The sequence below is a fragment of the Strix aluco genome, chromosome Z (assembly GCF_031877795.1).
Source record: "Strix aluco isolate bStrAlu1 chromosome Z, bStrAlu1.hap1, whole genome shotgun sequence".
NCBI lineage: Eukaryota > Metazoa > Chordata > Aves > Strigiformes > Strigidae > Strix > Strix aluco.
Window position 1 is genome coordinate 17,694,158 of NC_133971.1, and position 18,438 is coordinate 17,712,595.

At 45.2% G+C, this 18,438-nt stretch overlaps 3 protein-coding genes across 8 annotated transcripts in view; 2 read left to right on the top strand and 1 right to left on the bottom strand.

Annotated features, from left to right (window-relative positions):
* The window catches only part of TMOD1 (tropomodulin 1), a 29,778-nt gene extending 27,166 nt beyond the window's left edge, over window positions 1-2,612 (top strand). For all 3 annotated transcript variants that reach the window (XM_074813849.1, XM_074813848.1, XM_074813847.1), the window contains exon 10: window positions 1,089-2,612. In XM_074813849.1, coding sequence (XP_074669950.1) covers window positions 1,089-1,153 — 65 coding nt within the window. In that variant the 3' untranslated portion in view covers window positions 1,154-2,612. The remainder of the gene's footprint in view (window positions 1-1,088) is intronic.
* TSTD2 (thiosulfate sulfurtransferase like domain containing 2) lies at window positions 1,519-17,521 on the bottom strand. Of its 3 annotated transcripts, none has more exons than XM_074813845.1 (9): window positions 17,376-17,521; window positions 16,818-17,167; window positions 15,109-15,217; window positions 13,183-13,308; window positions 11,159-11,264; window positions 9,374-9,492; window positions 8,562-8,720; window positions 7,483-7,621; window positions 1,519-6,147 (listed from the first exon to the last, which is right to left on the bottom strand). In XM_074813845.1, the coding sequence occupies exons 1-9, from the start codon at window positions 17,478-17,480 to the stop codon at window positions 5,888-5,890; spliced, it is 1,473 nt and encodes a 490-aa protein (XP_074669946.1). In that variant the 5' UTR covers window positions 17,481-17,521; the 3' UTR covers window positions 1,519-5,887. The 3 variants fall into 3 exon arrangements, 2 of the variants coding, with proteins under 2 accessions (XP_074669946.1, XP_074669947.1); XM_074813846.1 differs by having other exon boundaries at window positions 5,978-6,864; XR_012621826.1 differs by having other exon boundaries at window positions 6,058-6,147; window positions 6,652-7,621.
* Window positions 17,522-17,639: 118 nt separating this feature from the next.
* NCBP1 (nuclear cap binding protein subunit 1) overlaps window positions 17,640-18,438 on the top strand; it is a 31,837-nt gene continuing 31,038 nt past the window's right edge. Inside the window, exons 1-2 of one of the 2 annotated variants that reach the window (XM_074812360.1) lie at window positions 17,640-17,785; window positions 17,971-18,056. In XM_074812360.1, coding sequence (XP_074668461.1) covers window positions 17,752-17,785; window positions 17,971-18,056 — 120 coding nt within the window. In that variant the 5' untranslated portion in view covers window positions 17,640-17,751. Of the gene's footprint in view, window positions 17,786-17,970; window positions 18,057-18,359; window positions 18,383-18,438 lie in introns of those variants that run through there. The other variant, XM_074812361.1, reaches the window with a different exon arrangement.

Genomic DNA, 18,438 nt, shown 5'->3' on the forward strand with positions numbered 1-18,438 from the left:
CTGTGTCTGCATTCCTGGTCACCAGAGAGCTGCACCAGGAAAGGCTTGCTATTTTCCGTCCTTTGGAACAGAGCAAGGGTTTTAATGACCGTGCAGCACCTGGCATACAAAGTAATCAGATGGAAGATTTGGATCTAGTGTCTTAATTGTCCCTGCTCTAAGGGTAGGCATTCACAACTTGCCTTCCATGTAACAGTTGTGTATTTTGCCTCTTTGACCACTAAGCTCAGCATTCTTGTCTGATTTGGTTCTTGTTTGCAGCTCGTATTCATCGGTGTGATGGTTTCTGGCAATAGCGTCTCAGCTCCACACCTGGACAATGTATAAGTATAGAAAAACTTTATTTTTCTCCCTGTCAGCAATAGCTCTCTGCTTGTGCTCCACTCCAGTGCTCTTGCCTACCATCACCTGATGCTACCAGAACTTTGTTTTGGTCCTATAGCTTCTTTTCTCTAAGATGCCTTATATGAACCAACCACGAAGGCTTTTACATTCATCCTCATGAGCTAACGTCTGTGTCTTCTTTATGCCTTTTTTCTTTCCCTTTTTTCCTCACACACATTTCTTGAAAAGTCATGAGTGTAGCTGTCAGAGCTGTAAATCAACTTTAAGAGTAGATGTGAAACTGCTTTGACCATAACTGGATGCTAAAGGCTTAAGATAAGAAATGAGATAGAATTATTTTTTTTTTGTTTGAAGTGGCAATTTATTAAAACTAGCAAAGGAAAAACTGTGGCACCCATTTCCTGCTCTCTCTACATCAGTCAGCATCAAGTGATGCTTTGGCCAAAGTCAGATTACAGAGACAAATCATGTGAAATATAATTGTCTGTAGAATATGGGAGGTAGGCTGAAAGTAACTTCCAGCCTTAAAAATTCATAGGGACAGAAACCTCATCTTACCCCCCTTGATTTTAAACTGCATAAGGCTGTGCCTGCTGCTTAAAGCAGGAATTCAGAAGCTGATGCTATCCTGTTTCTTTCCTGGCAGAAAGTACGTCTCTCAGCTCCTTTCCACAGCAGGTAAGCCAAGCCTGCCATCCACATCTCCGTTGCTGTGACTGACTCCTCTTCCTCTTCTTTTTCAGTGAGGAAGAGAAGACTTGCAGAGTTGAATGGGCCTATTTTTCCCAAGTGCAGAACTGGAGTGTAGTTCCTGGCTATGGCAGTCATTCCCGGTGATCAGTGCTACACTGCGGAAATGTAAAGGCAATAAGTGCCTTGACAGAGTATTTGTGGTGCCTCGGTTCTGTTTTATGCACTAACAGTTTATATTAACTAGTGGCTGTAGTTGAAGATTTTATCCAGTAGGACTGTTGATGTTTTCTGTAGAGTTGGAAACTATTCAAGCCAGTAACAACTTGCCAATTTTATGCAATCTCAGTTTAGAGTACATCCCAGTGTAAAAGTGACTCTTAATTAACCTGGGACCTAATTTTTCTATAAACTTCCTGCACGGTGTTTCATACAGTTAGGATGTGGTATGCATGAGTGAAAGATACAACTATTCCACACAAATTATAGAAGTATTAAAAAAATACTTTATTTTTTTTTTTCCAAAATGATCTCAACTATAGAGGAACAACTAGTTTAACAAGCACTTCTACTACCTGGAAACATGGCTAATTTCAAGAATTGTGAATTACAATTTTTACCAACATTTGCTGAGTCAGTTGAAGATGATGTTTCAAATGCATCCCTGTGTTTCTTAGAAAAAATTTATCTCCATCCCCTGGTTAAATGGAACTTAAAGGCCACCAATTATAAAACAGTCTCAAAAATTGAGCGGTTTAGGATGGGCTAATATCTTTCTGTCCTATGCGTGTCTGAAGAAAATCGTCACCTTCAGAGATGCAATGCAAATCCTAACCCCACAGAAATGGCCAAACTAGTTGGCAAACCAGAGCCCTCTCTTCTAATCCCCACTCCCTTCAGTCTCCTGATGTGAAAAGCATGTGTCCAGTTATTCACTGGAAACAAGTCAAATTCTCTCCACTGTTTTGTCTAGACGACTATTTTCATTATTTAAATTTTGTGCTGCTAGGGATTGTTTCTTTTACTGCCATCTCTAATGTCTGCATAGATGCAACAATAAATGATGTGCCCTAGAAAAGCTGTTAAGTGAAATACCCCAACTCTGAACTTACACTGTGTACTGTCTGACAGGTTTTTGTCAGTCTACTACCCATCCTCTAGCCTGGGAGGAATTCCCCACAGGCTTGCGTAGCTCGCAGACATGCAGTGGGTTGGACCCAGCATTATCCCATCCAAAACTCCTGCTATTAACGTGGGCGGGATCCTGCTCAGTAGGCAGTCTCCTGGCAGAAGCATTGCCACACTGAAGCTTTACTCTTGGTCTGATGACAGCATGTCCTAGAAAATGTTCTCAATTTCTAGAAATCTGTCTGTACACATCTGTTAAGAGTGAAGTTTTGCAGCCTTTTACACATATTCCAGCAAAAGTCCCACAGATTTCTTCAGAGCTTGTGTGCAAATACCACCCACGATTTAGCTCTGACCAACAAAGCAGAGAAACACTATACTTTCAGCAATATGGGAAACATTTGTTGCTCTTCATATCTTAATAAATGCACCAGTGGTGTCAAATAAAATGCTTCACTGTAGCTTCTTCCCCCAACCTGCAAGTTTCATATCAGAAAATGAAAAGAATACAGAAGAAAAATACTTGAAAACATATTTTAAAAAAACCCTGGCAGACAGCCTCTTTCTTCCATATGCACTGCAAAGACTTCAAAACAGTCAACTAAATCATCAAACCAAAGCCACAGAGTTTCAGCTGAGCCATCCGCTCAGATTTACATGGTACAGGCTCAGCTCTTCCATTGACTTCAGAAGAACGTAAATTAATCTTACCCTGGGAAATCCTGATGGCACTAAGAAACCCAGACATGCAAGGAGATGCATCTGCAGAGCAGGCCGTGCCACCATGGATACTACACAGCATTTTTTTCTGAATGAAAAAAACAGCTCTTAAAAAGAAAAAAAAAAAAAAAAAGCAATAACCTTGTCCTGTTTCACTGCAGCAGCATCCAAATTAACTATGCAGCCCAAACACACATTAAGCTGGCAGGATCATTCCCAGTTCCTCAGCTGATCCTTATAGAGCTGTTTTGCTGAAAGATGCATATGAGAGCTGTGCAGCAGAGACAGGCTGTGCTGAGAAGCATCAGGCTTTGTGGTGAAAGGCATCAAGCTGTGCAGCGATGGAGCTACAAAACAGTGATATTTAGGAGCAAAGGGATCACTGTTTGTCCCAGCAGCTCTTCAGGAAAATGAGCAAAAGCCATCTGCTGACTGCAGCATCTGGCAGTCACAGCCAGACCTGCTTAACTCGCCTCTCCTGGATTTAATGTGCCTTCTCTCAGGCATTACCACTGAGGTGCCTGCATCCCAGCACACAGCATTTCACATGGCAAGTCCTTATTTGTATTAATCTGACAAAACTAATCCAGAAGCCAGGAAAGCTGCTGCTGGGCTCACTTGCAAGAGGGAGGCTAAGGATGCCTGTTAACCCCCTCCCCTCTCTGCAGCAGAGGAAACGTGGCTTTATAGGCCTCCATCTGTACATCTCAAGCCCTTCTCCTCCCTTGCCTTAATGCAGCAAGGACCAGAAGAGGCCCCATGGCTCCCCTCTGCGTTTGAGGTAGAATCTCCAGCTGCCAGTTCTGTGGGAATTGTACCTTGTAGCCAGGTCTACCACATGGCAGACAGCTTAGCTTGGTTTCAGCATTTACCTCTGCAGAATTAAGCACCTCCAACGTAACAGGTGAAGTGTATTTGTGCAGTACTTTAAAAATTATGATGGAAGCACTAAAGGTTATAGATCATCATAGGAATTTCAGAAGTTTACATATAAAATAGTTGTTGCCATTTGTATTGATACATGATATAGAAACAGCCTTCTAAACAGATTACAGTGTTACAGACTTGCTGATAGACTTAATTATAAAATTGTATTATTTTAGCCTAATACATGAAGAGAGTATAACATACAAATTGAAGCACTTGCATCGCTGCTCTACACCAGGCCTGCAAGTAGAGCTTTGCATGTTTTTCCACAAATACTCCAGTCCTCAACAGCACAGAGGTTAACTGGCCAGCAGAACTTGGGAGGCAGATGCCAGGGGACCATGGGTACTGCCTTAGACTTCTGCTGAAGATGTCTCCTGACAGAAATTTTCCAGTTTCTTCTCCATTATGGATTATGCACAGATTTGCTATTAAATATTATCCTAGAAAGATTCTCAAAGGAGATGTTCATAAGTTTCAAGGTTTTGCTTCATGAAAGGAACAGTCACAAAAACAGTTGCTGAACCATTCATTTCATGGTAGCAATACTGGAAGTAAGAAATGCTTGCCATGGCTTTAATGAAACCAATGCCCATGTCTTTAAGTTCTAGTCAAGCCAACAAGGCCTTGCTGAATTCATAGCACTGTGGAAGAAAGTTACAATCTATATGAAAATAACATTGCCCTAATTGTCATTAAGCAACTACAGAAACCTGAGTAAACTGTTTTCTTGCTTTTAAAAGCAGTTGCCAGTAAAAAAAAACCCAACAAACCAGTAAGTGAGTGTTGTGGTTTAAGCCCAGCCAGCAGCCACTTGCTCACCCACCCCCCACCCCAGGGGGACAGTGATTTTGATTTCCTCATGACTTAACTACTACTATTCAGTACCAAGAATGACAGTAAGTTTCAAAGACATTTTTCAGTCAAGACACATCTTATACACTATTAATAAAACCTTTCTGTACATTCCACAGCATCAGGCACACAAAGAAGGAAGTGGAGACATGTTTTGAGCTCGTATGCTATAATCCTTTCAAAGACAATTTCTCCACTAATAGGAGCTGGAAATCACACATAAACATCACACACCTTTTGAAAACCTCAACCCATGTTTACAAAGCACAAATGCTCCCCAAATCTTGAGTTATTTAACTTGGATAAAGGATCTTGCATCTCCTTATGGCTGTTGCTGACATTTATTCACATACATCAGCATCACTTCCGGTGCCATAATGCTGGTATTTTGACAGTCTGTGCTCCCCTCTCTGTGTGTCTCAGTTTCAACATGCTTCGAACTGCTGGATTTTTCCTAGTGCAAACAGAGCTCAGCCCTGGATATTTCATGGGCAAATTGAGGGAAACAGTTCCCAGGGAGACAGAGCACTGGAATGAGGATTACTTCTCCTGTTCATCCTACAGTTCACACACAAGTATGGCTGGGCAGACACTATCTGCGGGCCTTTGCCCCACTTACAAGAGGGCTCCTTATGCTGCCTTCAGCCAGTTGTACACAAGTCAAGCCAGTGACTTCTGGTAACTACCCCTTGCTTCTCACTGGTATAAAGCAAGACACACATGCAGATCGCATGTACATGGAAGATACCTTTGACTCTAATCCAGTCACATACCCGCACCCAACTAATACATCTGTTTTCACACCCTAGCACTAGTTGTTGAAGCAAATGCATGATCAGTGGAGAGGTTAGACAGATTCATCTCCATAAAGGAGGAAGAGAATGGTATTGTTCTTATGTCCCTTCAGTTTCTTTTGAATTGTGAGCAGCTGTGTCCCACAGCACACACTCTGCTCCAAAATCCCTGTGGTAGAGGCCATGCTACAAGACTGTACCCAGGGAGAGGAATCCTGTAGTGCTGGTGATGGGTTGGGCACTCTGGTAATTTACAGTCAAGTAATGGATGGTTTTCAGGGTATACTCTAGACTTAAAGGCAGTGTATGAACAAAACTTTCCAAGCCAACACATTTTCACAATTTCCAAACCTAGCTGAATAAAAGAGAGGAATCTGATTACAGAAGCCATTCACATTAGCACATGTCAGATTAGCTAACAAAACAGCTTAATCTTTTCCTGCACCCAGTGTCTTTGGTGAGACATGTTCAATAGGTACCCTTGGCCGTCTCCGTGTACATTCACATTCCTCCTTAAGTGTCTGTCCTGAAGCCCTTGAAGTCACCTTAAGCTCTTTCTCTTGACAAACATGACAGCAAGCTGTAAGACCTTTGTTGCGACAACTTGGACATGTCAGGACAAGCTGCTGGCAGTGCTGGCTGGAACAAAGTTTATACTGGTCCCACAGTGTCCCACAGTATCTGCATGCTGGAGGGAGGAGGAAAAGAAAAAGTTAACACCCACACTGCTCCATCTGTCCCCCTTGCAGAAGGTTTTCTGTGACACCATGGGGCTGCAATCTCTCATTTAAGTGGCTATCTATTGTCTTCCAGGTTTTTAGTTCTGCTTTAAATCGATCTTTTAGAACCTAGTTAATTTTTAAACTTCTGATTTTGAAGTAAAAAATTTAGGACAGCTGTCCCTCAGGAAAACGAAAAAGTGCTCTCTAGCGCTTCCTCTAGTACTGATTAGACAGATTTAAAGATTCTTGTTGCCAAAAGAAGATATGCTGGTGGTAATTAAGCCAGTACACAGGAACATTGCCTGCTGGGGAGGGGGGTGCCATGGGACTTCCTTCCACCTAAAAGCAATGGCCTGTGCAGATAGGGTGTCATCTGCAGTCCTGGCAGAGTCCTTCTACATCAGACAGGTTTTAACCCTTTAACTGAAAGCTACAGCCCAGTTTAGCTGTACCATCAAGAAGGTGCCTACCCCAACACTTCCCCTGGAAACTTCTGCAGGGATGGCTGTGATGCATCCAGAATGTTTTCTGTTTCTATACCAAGCCAGGCACCTTCAAGATGTATATGGTAATTGCAGAGGAGGAATGGAAGGTTATGCTCAAAAAGTTACCCACTCAGAGAAAAAGCAGCGCTGCTTCCTAAAAGAGGCTAGAGCCAAATTCCATGTATTTTTACCTGGCAACTGAGAAGAAGAAAACACATATCTCACTTGCAATATCTGAACAGCGACCCCAGACAGAAGACCAGCCAATGTTCTCAACAACTTCAACTAGAAGTCACTGGAATTCTACAGGCTACAGAAACTTTTAAAGCATGAAAATAAAATGCTGTAGAGCTTAGTACCACCACTCTCCCAGTGCCTGGCAGTCTGTGCTGATGTTCTGTGAGATTACTGGAGCAGAGAACAGCTGACAGCAGGAGAACTATTTAACACTTTGGTCACTTGGCCAACCTCAGCCTGATCAGCACTGTGGGCAACAAGTGGGTAACAACAGCAGTAGTGCTTGACATACATCTCCATAGCTGCAGATGGCTGATAACAGCAGCTGTTCTGCAGGGGATGCTTCCTTTTATTGCTCCAGTCTTAGGGAACTGTTTAGTGACTGTCTTCTCTCTCACTTCTGTTTTATGTGTTAAAGCCATTGAGTTGATAATCATCATGAAAAGTGACAGCACTAAAAGATCAAAGCGAGTATGAGGAAGAACTGCACAGAGCAGTCTGGCTGCCCCTATCCTGCACATCTCTGGAAACAACTGCAATAGCTTCCCAGCCTTCTGCACTTACATTATGTAGTCCTACCTGAAATGATATCTTCATTGGAACAAATGGCGTAACGATCATCAAATACAAACAGCTTTCCCCTGTAGAATCCATCTGGAAACTCTTCCAGGTACTTGTGAATTCCACCTTTTAGCTGGTAAACCTCTCTGCACACTGCCTGTTTAAAGCATATTAGCAGAAAAGCTGAAGGAAATGGCAGCAGTGGTGGCATGTCAGAGTTCCCAAAGCAAATGTTGTAAACGCCAGGGGTCAATAAAAAGTAGCAGCTTCTCAATGACCATCAGATGGCACCATGTGCACCCACAGCTCTAGACAGTGCCACCAGGGATTACTGGGCACATCCACAATGCTGGCTTGTTGACATGAACCCAAATGTGCATTTAATGTTACAGTCAGAAAACGGCTGGCAACCTCAACTGAGGGAGGTTTGCTGCATCACAGATCAAATGCTGTTGAATCTCTGTGAACCACTGCTTATTCTGTTTTTATGTAATGAGCTGTTAGCAGGAGAATTTTTCAGGGTTCACATTGGTGCAGCAGAGAGAAAGAATCAAGGTTTAAATCTCTGGAGAACATACATACGTGCCGTTCCCTTGCTCCTTGAGGGAAGAACGAGGAGAAGAGTGAGATGGAAAGCACAACTAGAACAACGCAGCGTGCTAGATTTAATTCCACAACACTGGGAAAGCACTGACTGGCTGATTTTCACCACCCTGAGATGCTCAAGCGGTGCAGTAATGACCACAGAGCATAACCTAGGCAGAGCTTGTGGAAACACCACAGCATGCTCTCAAGCCCTCCTAAAACACTGCTACAATGGGCAGGGCAGCCTTACTTCTCAGCAAACGGGTTACATACTTATTTTCACAGAGCAATCACTGCTGTGACACTAGTCCATGCAGATCATTCTGAGCTGCATTAAACTACCCATGTCTTTGACAGACAGCATGAGGCAAGCGTGCGTCAGAGACATTTATCTCCCCACCTGCTCACTGAGCAGTTTGTGCTCACTAAGAATTTACCAGCAAAAGAAAAGACAGCTGCCCTTAAAGAAGTCTCAACTCCTTGCCACTTGTGCCCGCAGAATGACATCTCACCTTGCTCCGCAGGTAAGCAGAGCCTCTTTCACAACGAATCCCTCCTGTGCAGTACATCAGGACACGCTTGTCTTTAAAAAGCTCCAGGTTTTCATCTATGTAGCTGGGAAAATAGCTGAACTTCCTGATATCTGGAGCCAGACAGCCCTGGAAATGTCCCTGCAATAACAACAGATGGCCATGTGACTAGTTACAAGCAGTCTTACATGGGAAGGTCTGTGCCTTGAACTGGAGGAAGTAACAAACCTTTGGGCCAGAACATTCAGCTCACTGCAGCTGCTTTAGGCAGGTCCTCAGCTGCATTTATGCATCAAAATACCTGTTAAAATCTGTAACAGGATTCTGGATACAACATGTCTTCTCATCCTAACATAAGAGAGGGAGCTAAGCAGAACAGAACTGTCAGAGAGAGGAGGACGAGCCATAGCAGTGCAGGAGGGCTGGTGGTGTGACAGCAGGATGCCTCTATTTTTTTGACATATGGGACAGTGCAAAAATGCTGAAAAATATCCTTACAAATGATGCTACTTTTACTTCAAACTATATGGTATTTACTGCTAATGTTGTATGGACCACTGTGTCTTCCTGCCCCAAGCTGTATAAGCACTTAGCCAGGCAGGCTCCATGCTGAGTCGCTGAGCAGGTCATCTGCTGTTTGTGCCTAATATTCATTATTAAATTGAACTTTGTACATATTACAGTCAATCTGGAACATGGAATCTCTTCTTCCGGTAAGGTTACACTCTCACAATGTGAAATGCTTCCCCCGAGCACCTGTAATACACTGCAAGAAGCAGGCAAACAACACTTACTATTTTACTTTCATAGAAGTTCCTACAGTCCAGCAAGATGGTATCACTTTGTCCTTGACTGGCTTGAGACAAATACTGTTCTACTTCTCTATGAAATTCCTGAGGGGATAAATGGATTCCTTTAACCAAAAAAAAAGAAAAAAAAAAAAGGAAAAAAAGAGAAAGAAGTGAGAAGCAGAACTATAAAACAATATTACATATGATCTCGCTGATCCAGATTCTCCTCAGATTTCCAAACAAAAATTTTCTGTGACAGTTCACAGACTTCATCCCAACTCAACCAGCCATGTTTATCCATGTTTGGCCTCCTATTGGCAAATGAAAGAAAACATAACACTGTTCCACATAACAGAAGCAGCAGCAGACAGGCGCCTGTCTCTATGATCTTTGTTATGTCCCCCTGGCAACTCCTACAGTTGTAAAAGAAAGAGTGAAAAATGTTTCCCCTCCCTTTGATCACCTTTAGACACACAAAAGCATGCAGAAATGCAACTTTTCAATTAAACTCTTCTTTGTTGATAAAAATGGAAAATTTCCGTAAGCATGTATTACTTTCACTGCAACTTCTATTTACATAAAGTTTCTCAGCTTTCACATTGCTTGGGACTTAGGAGTCCAAACCTACTGAAAAAAACAAAAAACCTCCTGCACCAAAATCCCTCACCTGATTAAAAAATAATCCTACAAGCAGTCTGCCAGATTAATGCGAAGCATCTCCATAAACTGCTGTAAAATAGGAGGAAAAAGGAAAAAAAAAGGAAAAATATCCAAACATACATCCCACAAACTGCCAAAAAATGGGCAAAAAAATAATCCTCTACCAAAAGCACAAAAAGATACTGTAGAAATTTACCACCACCAAAACCTCTTGGTGGAAAAAAGAGACCCGAACTGCTCTGTTAACTGCTATTCTCTGTGCTCCTGCTTACCACCTACATAAGTGTCCTCATAGCAGATGCACAGACAGTAACATCTTATCGGGCATAATCCATACTAAGCAGCTACAGGTTACAGTAAACAAATGCAGCCTGTATTAGGGGAGTGGCATGAACCTGATGCAGAACCTGGTTCTGCTTTAGTGTAAGAGGCAGAAGCATGGCTGTTAACTTCAACACAAGTAAAGCCAAGTCAGCAGTCCCTAAGATAGGAACACGTATATACTCAACTGTAAGCTTCAGCAGGATTCTAGCATTTTCTTAAAAAAAAGCTGTCAGCATTCACAGCGCTAGAATCCACTGGATCCACAAGAAGACACTATGGAAAGCTGCTCTTCCTATACAGCTTGGTTCTTACCGCAAGCTAACCACAAAGAGAGAGCATTGGAGCTCTTTATATGGTGTAATTTCTGAGCGCTCTCAAGCACCTACGGAATATTTAGAACAAATACAAATATATTCATGCATTGAAATGTCTTTCCTAACCATCATACATAGTTTCACCCTACATCTGCCTTTAGCAGGTGTCTAATGACTTACTCCCTGACTAAATCACAAGGTATGTCCCTACCCCACAACAAGATAACTGCTTGAGAATTACTGTTTCCCACAAAACAGAAAGTTAATTCTAAAGTTTTCTGAGGCAGCTAAACACTTAGCAAACCAAAACCTGGGCCAGCAAATTCTCTGCACCCATAACTTTTGACTACCATCAAGAAATCAATTTCTGTATCTAGTTCATCTGTGTCCCGGCCACTGTGCAGAAGGAAATGTTTTTGATGAAATTACTTTATTCTTCACCTACCTCTCACTTGGGTGAGAGGCCGTATTTCTCATTAAATCAACTTACCAGTTTCTTTGTAAGACACTATCTTTGGATCAATGCCCATAGGTACAATTTCTTTGAATACTCCAACTCGAAGGTCTGGGAAACAATGAGCTCCTCCTGCACTGCTCTAGGAAATTAAACACAAAAACAACCCACCAAAATTTGCCAGGTGTCAAGATTAAAATTACCCACTGACTTTAATTTCTACAGCTCACTAGAATATGAAAGTGTCTCGGTGGCTGGGGGAAAGAAATGTCTCTCCCGCTGAAATCCACAGTCTAAACCCTGAGGTTTAGGCAGTGGACCCCTACCACGACCTGGCAGAAGTGTCTTAGGCCCACTGACTACTCTGCCAGTGAGACAGGCACCATTTGGCATGAAGTGCAGAGTCACTGAGTAGCGTGAAGGAGAACAGATCTTAGTCAGAAACAATGTCACTAGCACCTATCATGAGAAAGTTAAGGCCCCTACAGAGCATGCTGACTCTGACAGGAATATTAAATAACCTCCTCCAGTAACAGATCATGTTGACACATCTGGGCCCTGCAGTTCTCTTCAGCCCCTCTGACACCCGACACAAGCACCACTAGGCCTCCAGTCATGACATGTGCAATGGGAACTGCAGTGGTTCATGGGTGTGAAAGGGACATATGGGAGGTCAGCCAGGCTCAAGATTTGTTAACAGCGGAGTCTGACACCCCCCACCCCACCAAATTCAAGCACAGGATTTCCCCTTTGGAGACACCCCCACTGCAGGCAACAGGAAGTGAGAATTTCTGCAGGGCTGAGCTTCAGTCATGGCTTAGGCACTATCAAGATATACTCAAACAAAAGTGTGGTGCTGTGCAACAATGTCCCAGCTATCACGGAAAACAGTCTGCAGCAACTACAGTGGCCACTGAATATTTCATAGTCCCAAGCGCAATTTTCACTCCTCTATCCCCATATCTTCATGGCACAGGGACCTGAAACTCCCACTTACCTGGCTATACAGCATATGCAGAGGAACTGTGAGACAGAAAATACCATCGTGTACTAATGCATGAATGTTGATGCCCAGAGAGATCCCTCAAGGTTGGAGGTTTTGCCAAGGTCAAGGTAAAATTCCATCCCTGTTCTGGTTCTGCATCTACCCATGACTGTAACTAACACGTCACATTTACTCTTGAAATTCAGCCAAGCACAACAGATAGTTAGACTGAATCAGCACTGCAGCTCTACATGGGATTTGAGTTTCACAAGTTTTACTAACTCCTTTGACCTAGCTATTTATGGAAAAAAAAAATAGTATTCCCTGAAAATGAAACTGCGTGGAAAATAAAAATGCTATAAAAGCAGCAGCTTTCCTTTCTCACAGAGAAACCAGTACCTACAGTGCTGGAGCAGCAAAAGCCTACCAGAACGCCATACAGTGCCAGCCACAGCTGCCATCACCATCTGAAGACAGCAATCAGCACATATGCTCAGGCTCAAGCAGAAGTTAGCACCTCTCTCCCTCCAGTCAGGCACTTACTGGAGTAGGGAGAAACCTCGACTCTGCCTGTGTATTTTCTCTAGAAGATATCCAGTTCATGGAACTGAAAATGCACCTATATAGACACCAAAGCCAGCATGAACCTAAACCAGTAGGCTTCGAGGCAAGGATCTCAAATCAGGGTGCAGAGGAGAGTGTGGGAATAGTTTGCTTGGGTAAGTGTATGTTGTGATGCCTTGGTTTTGGCAGTCAAGTTGGAGTAAATGCTTGTTGAAGAATGGTGGGGCTGAAGCACACTTCCTCATTTACCTGTGCGGGGGGCTTTGCAGCAGCACCCATAGCTGCCAAAGCTTGTAGTAGCTGCTATCACTGCTTGTGATAACTGCCACTGCTGGTGAAAACCAGCAGAGACAGCTAAACAAAGAAAGGTTAGGAACTTTTGGCTTAGGTCAGTGCTGGGAGAGCAGAACTGCTAGAGCAGAGGTAATAATACCAAGAAGCAATGTGCTTACTTCTCAAAAATTAAATGTCCTGCATTAACAACGTACATGTAGAAATTATTTTTTCATACCTTGAAATCCTCTTGACACAAAATGTCTTTGAACAGAGGCTGGGAAAGCATAACTTCAATGTAGAGATTGGTAGCTACTTTGCTTCCACCAACTGTCCCATTAATCCCTTCTGAAGCAACTCGTACCTAAAAGGCAAGAGGAGAAGCCGGGACTAAGGCTTAGTAACAGCAAAACCAGATCACAGTGAAAATAGCAAAATATGACTGGGTGACAGAAGGCAGACACAGAAGTATGTTCAGAAAAGAGCTACTAGGGAGGGAAGGAGGGAAGGAGGGAAGGAGGGAAGGAGGGAAGGAGGGAAGGAGGGAAGGAGGGAAGGAGGGAAGGAGGGAAGGAGGGAAGGAGGGAAGGAGGGAAGGAGGGAAGGAGGGAAGGAGGGAAGGAGGGAAGGAGGGAAGACATGGTTATACTGAAGTTGAACATAATGAAGAGAAAAAATAAAATAGGAATAAAACCCCAGTAATCACTTTTGAGCCACTTCAAAAGAATGACATCAAGACAGTCAGAAAAGTTTGTGCAATAAACAGAGAAATGCTAACTGGTTAACAGGCAAATCCTGCAGTCAGCATTAAAATTCTCACTGGAAGTCTGCCTCAGGAAGAACAATGGGATTGTGCCCAATGACTCACAAGAAAAATGTCAATATGCATAATATTGCATGTAATATTAAATTTCAGTATGAGTCATTTTATCTCCAGCACTGACAAATGAACAAAAACTCTGAAGTGCTGGGGAAAAAAAAAGATTGAATATAAGAGGTGAGGAAAAAAAAAACCTGATTGAGAATGCAAATGATGCACCTGTATTGGAGATGAAAAAAAAGATTGAGAAAAATACCAACTATCATACAATACAGCTGAGCAAAAAAGAAGTAAATGCATCAGGACATTTCACCCCCAGACCTGTGCTAATGTTGAACAGGGAAGGTGCCTACCACTGGCAGAGAAAAAGAAGCTACTAAGGAAGACAAGTCAAAGATAAAAGTAGTCTCCTGCTCTGAGTTGCCCTCTTGAAAAACCCCTCTCCCCACAGATAGCCTGAGATCATCAGCTTCATGAGGCTAAAATTCACCTTTTCCCACAGCCTCAAGAGGCCAGATAGATGAGCCAACTCACCTCCTTAGTCTAGTCTGTCAGGAACAGAAAGAACAAAGACTCTGTACAGGAATGAGCACTGCTAACCTATGGTGTTGTCTAACATGTCAACTGCTCTCGTCTCATTCCTGACAGTATGGATTACAGCTCCGTGTAGTGATTCTGACTGGAAGACCATTGCACATTGAGGAGTTAGTGATACACCTAACAGTGTACAGGAGCAAGCCCAGACCCATGCTGCATGGTGCTGTACCTCCAGCTTGGCCTTCAGGCTCTGTTGTGCTGCACGTATCCTTTAGTCACAGAATAAACCCAGCCTGATAATCCTAATAGAGATGCCTGCATGCAGCTCCCTGTTGATACCAGTGATTATGCCCCCTGCATGTTCTTGCCTTTATCTAAAAGTGTGTCAAGAAGTTTTGATGTGAATAACCTTTTATGTTTGACAGTAGAAGTGATGAAATGACTTGTTTTCCTGTTTAAAAAAAAATCTGTAACAGTTCGAATGATGGAAATGGAGCAACCCTTGCAAAGACAGGGTCTGCACAGTGTGCTGTGCATGGATCAGAGGCTTGCTCAATGCTGAACTCAGGGTTCCCAGCATCAAAAGGGATGAGATTATCTGTATTATTTTCTTTTTGTTTGTAGCATTAACTCTTAAATAGCATTTTAAATGATACTTTACAGAGTCTGAGTGCCTTTCTTAAAGGGACCATAACAGACTAGCACCTTCTGCTGCAAAACACTTAGTTGTCCACATGCCCCCATTGTCCTGCACTAAGCAAACAAGACTTTTTTTGTTAAGAATACCACCATTGCTTAAAACCTTACCTTGCCAGTGAGATGCAGATGCTGGCACAGAGCCTTTTGCCAAGCACAGAGTTTCTCTGGATCCTTCACCTCACAGTAACAGTAGTACAGAAGTACTTCTCCCACCTTGCTGTTCATAGCATGGCAAAGATGAACAAACAGGAGAAAGGATGTTAAGGTTGAAAGCCCAAAAAATATACTGTTAGCAGTAACTATTCAAAAAGCACACAATTATCTTCTGGCAGATGCAGGGAGAAAAACAAAACAACAAACAAACTTTGGAGGGATTAGCACTGCTGGGTTTGATTTATTTCAGAGAACGAATATGAACTAAAAAAACTCCCACATTCCTAGTTCTCGGGACTGGTTACAAAATGAACTCTTCTCTGCTGGATGGGACATCTCTGCCAGTAGCCTATTGTGTGCTATACTCAAGTTTCTCTCAACACACAAGAACTGCTGTTTTCTGTGCACATAAGCATCCCACTAAACGCTTAATTTGACAAACTTGCACTTGAAAATTCAAGTGCTTGAGCTATCTAAATTTAAAAAGGCAAAATTTTCAGCGAGACCGTGTGCACTGGCATTCTGAGCAGTACCAGCTGAACTCTCACAATCATTTTCATGAACCTACTTATTCATAACTAACGAGCCCTTAAGGTTCTTGAATGAGCAGAGAAAAGGGACCTGAGCTGAGCACACCCTGCTGTTCTGCTCTTTTCTGTTATGATCTTTCCTTACACATCTAAGCTGTTGAGTAACATCTGTACAGGTCTGCTTTAACAATGAGGGATGATATAGCTCTGACAGTTCAACCCTTCAAAGTTCCCATCTTTACCATAAAAAAAATGCAGTGCATCTACTTCTTTAAGTGGTAATCTGCATGTTTTCTACAGGCATGAGCAGCTACGAAAGGAAATAAAATAAACCAAGTGACTCCTGGAGGGTACCTGCACCTATTGATCTAAAGTATCTTAGGAAGGTATCCAAAGCATCTGGAGATCTAAAGGAATATCAGGGAAGACTACTTCTATACCTTAAAGTGTCACCTGACTGAATGTCATGGTTTAAACTTGGCCAGCAGCCAAACACCACGCAGACACTTGCTCATGCTCCCCTCATCCAGAGGATGGGGGATATATTGGAAGGCTAAAGAGAGACTTACAGGTCGAGATAAAAACAGTTTAATAATTGAAATAGAATAAAACAATAAGAGAAAGTACAAACAGGTAATGCACAATGCAATTGCTCACCACCCACCAACTGATACCCAGCCCATTCCTGGCTAGCGATCCCGAAATACCAAGATCCCACAATCACAATCCCAGAAGTGAGAGAGAACCCCCTCCTTCCCAGCCAACCCTCCTTTCTATACTGTGCATGACGTTACATGATATGGAATATTTCATTGGCCAATTTGATTCCAGTGCTCTGGCTGTGCTCCCCCTCAGCTCCTTGTACACCTGTGCATGGGCAGTTGGAGAGTCTCTGAACGCTTAACAACTGAAAACACCAGTGTGCTATCAGCATTATTCTTGTACCAAATCCCATACTGAATCCAAAACACAGCACTATTCTAGCTACTAAGAAGAAAAAATAACTTTGTACCAGCTGAAATCAGGATGCTGAACTTCATAAAAAGTACTGACAGAAGATCACAAAGTGTAAGCAGCACAACACCCCACTCCCAGCCAGTACCGGACCTCCAAACCACGGAGGCCCTTTCTTACCTTGTCAGATCGTCATAGCTAACGTGGCTTGTGTCCGGGAGTGTACAGGAGATCTCAGGACTGCTACGAGAGTGCCCATGGTGCCCGTCTGCGCGGCCTGCAGGAGCCGGGCCGCTCGAAGGGCTCACTTCAGCAGGCGCCCGCTCTGCAGCCAGCCCTGCCTGCTGCGCGGCGTCCGTCGGCCCTGCCAGCAGCCCGATGTCCCCGGCGTGCTGCAGAGCCACATGCCTGTGAATGCCGGAGAGCTCCTCAAACGTCTGCCGGCAGCACCGCCACCGCACGCCCTCTCCGCCGGCGGGACACCGGGCTGCAGCCGGCACCTCCTTTGCTTTGACGAACAGGGAAAAGGCCTGAAACGCACCACAAGCGCCACCCGTTACCGCGCTGCCGCCGCTGCCCGGGATCCCCCGCCGCTGCCCGGGATCCCCCGCCACCGCCCGGGCCGGCAGACCCACCCCGAGGTCCTCCGCGGCCCCGCCCGGGGAAATCCCTCGACCCGAGAGCGGCGGCACCCGCCGGCGGCGCCAGCCTCCGACCCGGGCGAGCCATCCGACCCACCTTCCTCCGGGCGAAGGCGCGCTGCTTCCTGGCGGCGACAGCTTCGGCCGCGGCGCTGCCCCGCGGCGACCCCGGGCCGGGCGGCGACATCTCGCCCGGCCCCATCTCCGCCTCGGGCGGCCGGCAGGGGCCCTGTCGCCCGGGCAACGCCCGCCTTCCTCCCCGCGCCGCCCCCCCCCGCCCCGGAAGTCCGCCGGGCCGCGCGCGTACCACCGAGCGGCGAGCAGAGAGGCGCCGCGCCGCGCGCCCTTTGTCCCGGAAGCAGAGGGGCGGCGGGCTGCGAGCGGGCGGCGGAAGGACCGCGCTCCCCTCTGGCCCCTGCGAGGCGTCCCGGCCCGGCCCCGCCAGCGCCCCGCGCCCCTGCCCGCCTCCCGCCATGTCGCGGCGGCGGCACAGCGACGACAGCGACGGTGAGCGCCGCGGCAGCCCTCTCCCGCCCGCGGTTGCCCCCATCCGCCCCGCGCCCCTCGGGGTGGCGGAGGCGGCGCGGGCCGGGCCGGGCCGTCGCGCCGCGGGAGCGGGGTTTGGGCGGGATGGAGGGCGGCCGGGGGGGGGGGCTCTCGGCGGTAACGGTGTGCTCGGTGTGTTGGAGCAGGGCAGCCCCACAAGAGGCGGAGGACGTCGGAGCCGTCGGAGATCGAGGAGAGGCTCGAGTCGCTCATCTGCAGGGTGGGAGAGAAGGTAGGCGGTCGCCTCCCGGCCAGGGCCGGGGCCCGGCGGCAGCTCGGGAAAGTTAAAGTATCATTTCCCCCCCGCCCCGCTTCTGAGTGTTGCGTGTTAGCGGTTCGACTATAGTAACCACCCAAAAAGAAACGATTTTTTTTTTCCAGTGAGGTAATTGGGAAATTGCCAGCTTTTGCAAAACGACGTGCTAAAACGGGCAAGTGCTTAAACAGTAGTGTTGTATCTCCCAAGCAATGATGAACAGCGAGTGAATAGTTAACACTTTGTGTCTGCAGATGTTGTTGCTGGTTCCAGGCTGCCAAGGATGATGAGGAGTTAACTTGGTATGGTCTGTGGCACAGGCTTCAAGGCCTGACAGGATTTGAGGCTAATAGAAAGG

Coding starts and splice junctions, on each gene's coding strand:
- TSTD2 (XM_074813845.1), bottom strand. CDS start 17,480: ATGGGGCCGGGCGAGATGTCGCCGCCCGGCCCGGGGTCGCCGCGGGGC. Junction 15,218..16,817: donor AGCTATGACGATCTGACAAG/GTAAGAAAGGGC, acceptor TGCTATGAACAG/CAAGGTGGGAGAAGTACTTC. Junction 8,721..9,373: donor ACTTCTATGAAAGTAAAATA/GTAAGTGTTGTT, acceptor TTGTTATTGCAG/GGACATTTCCAGGGCTGTCT.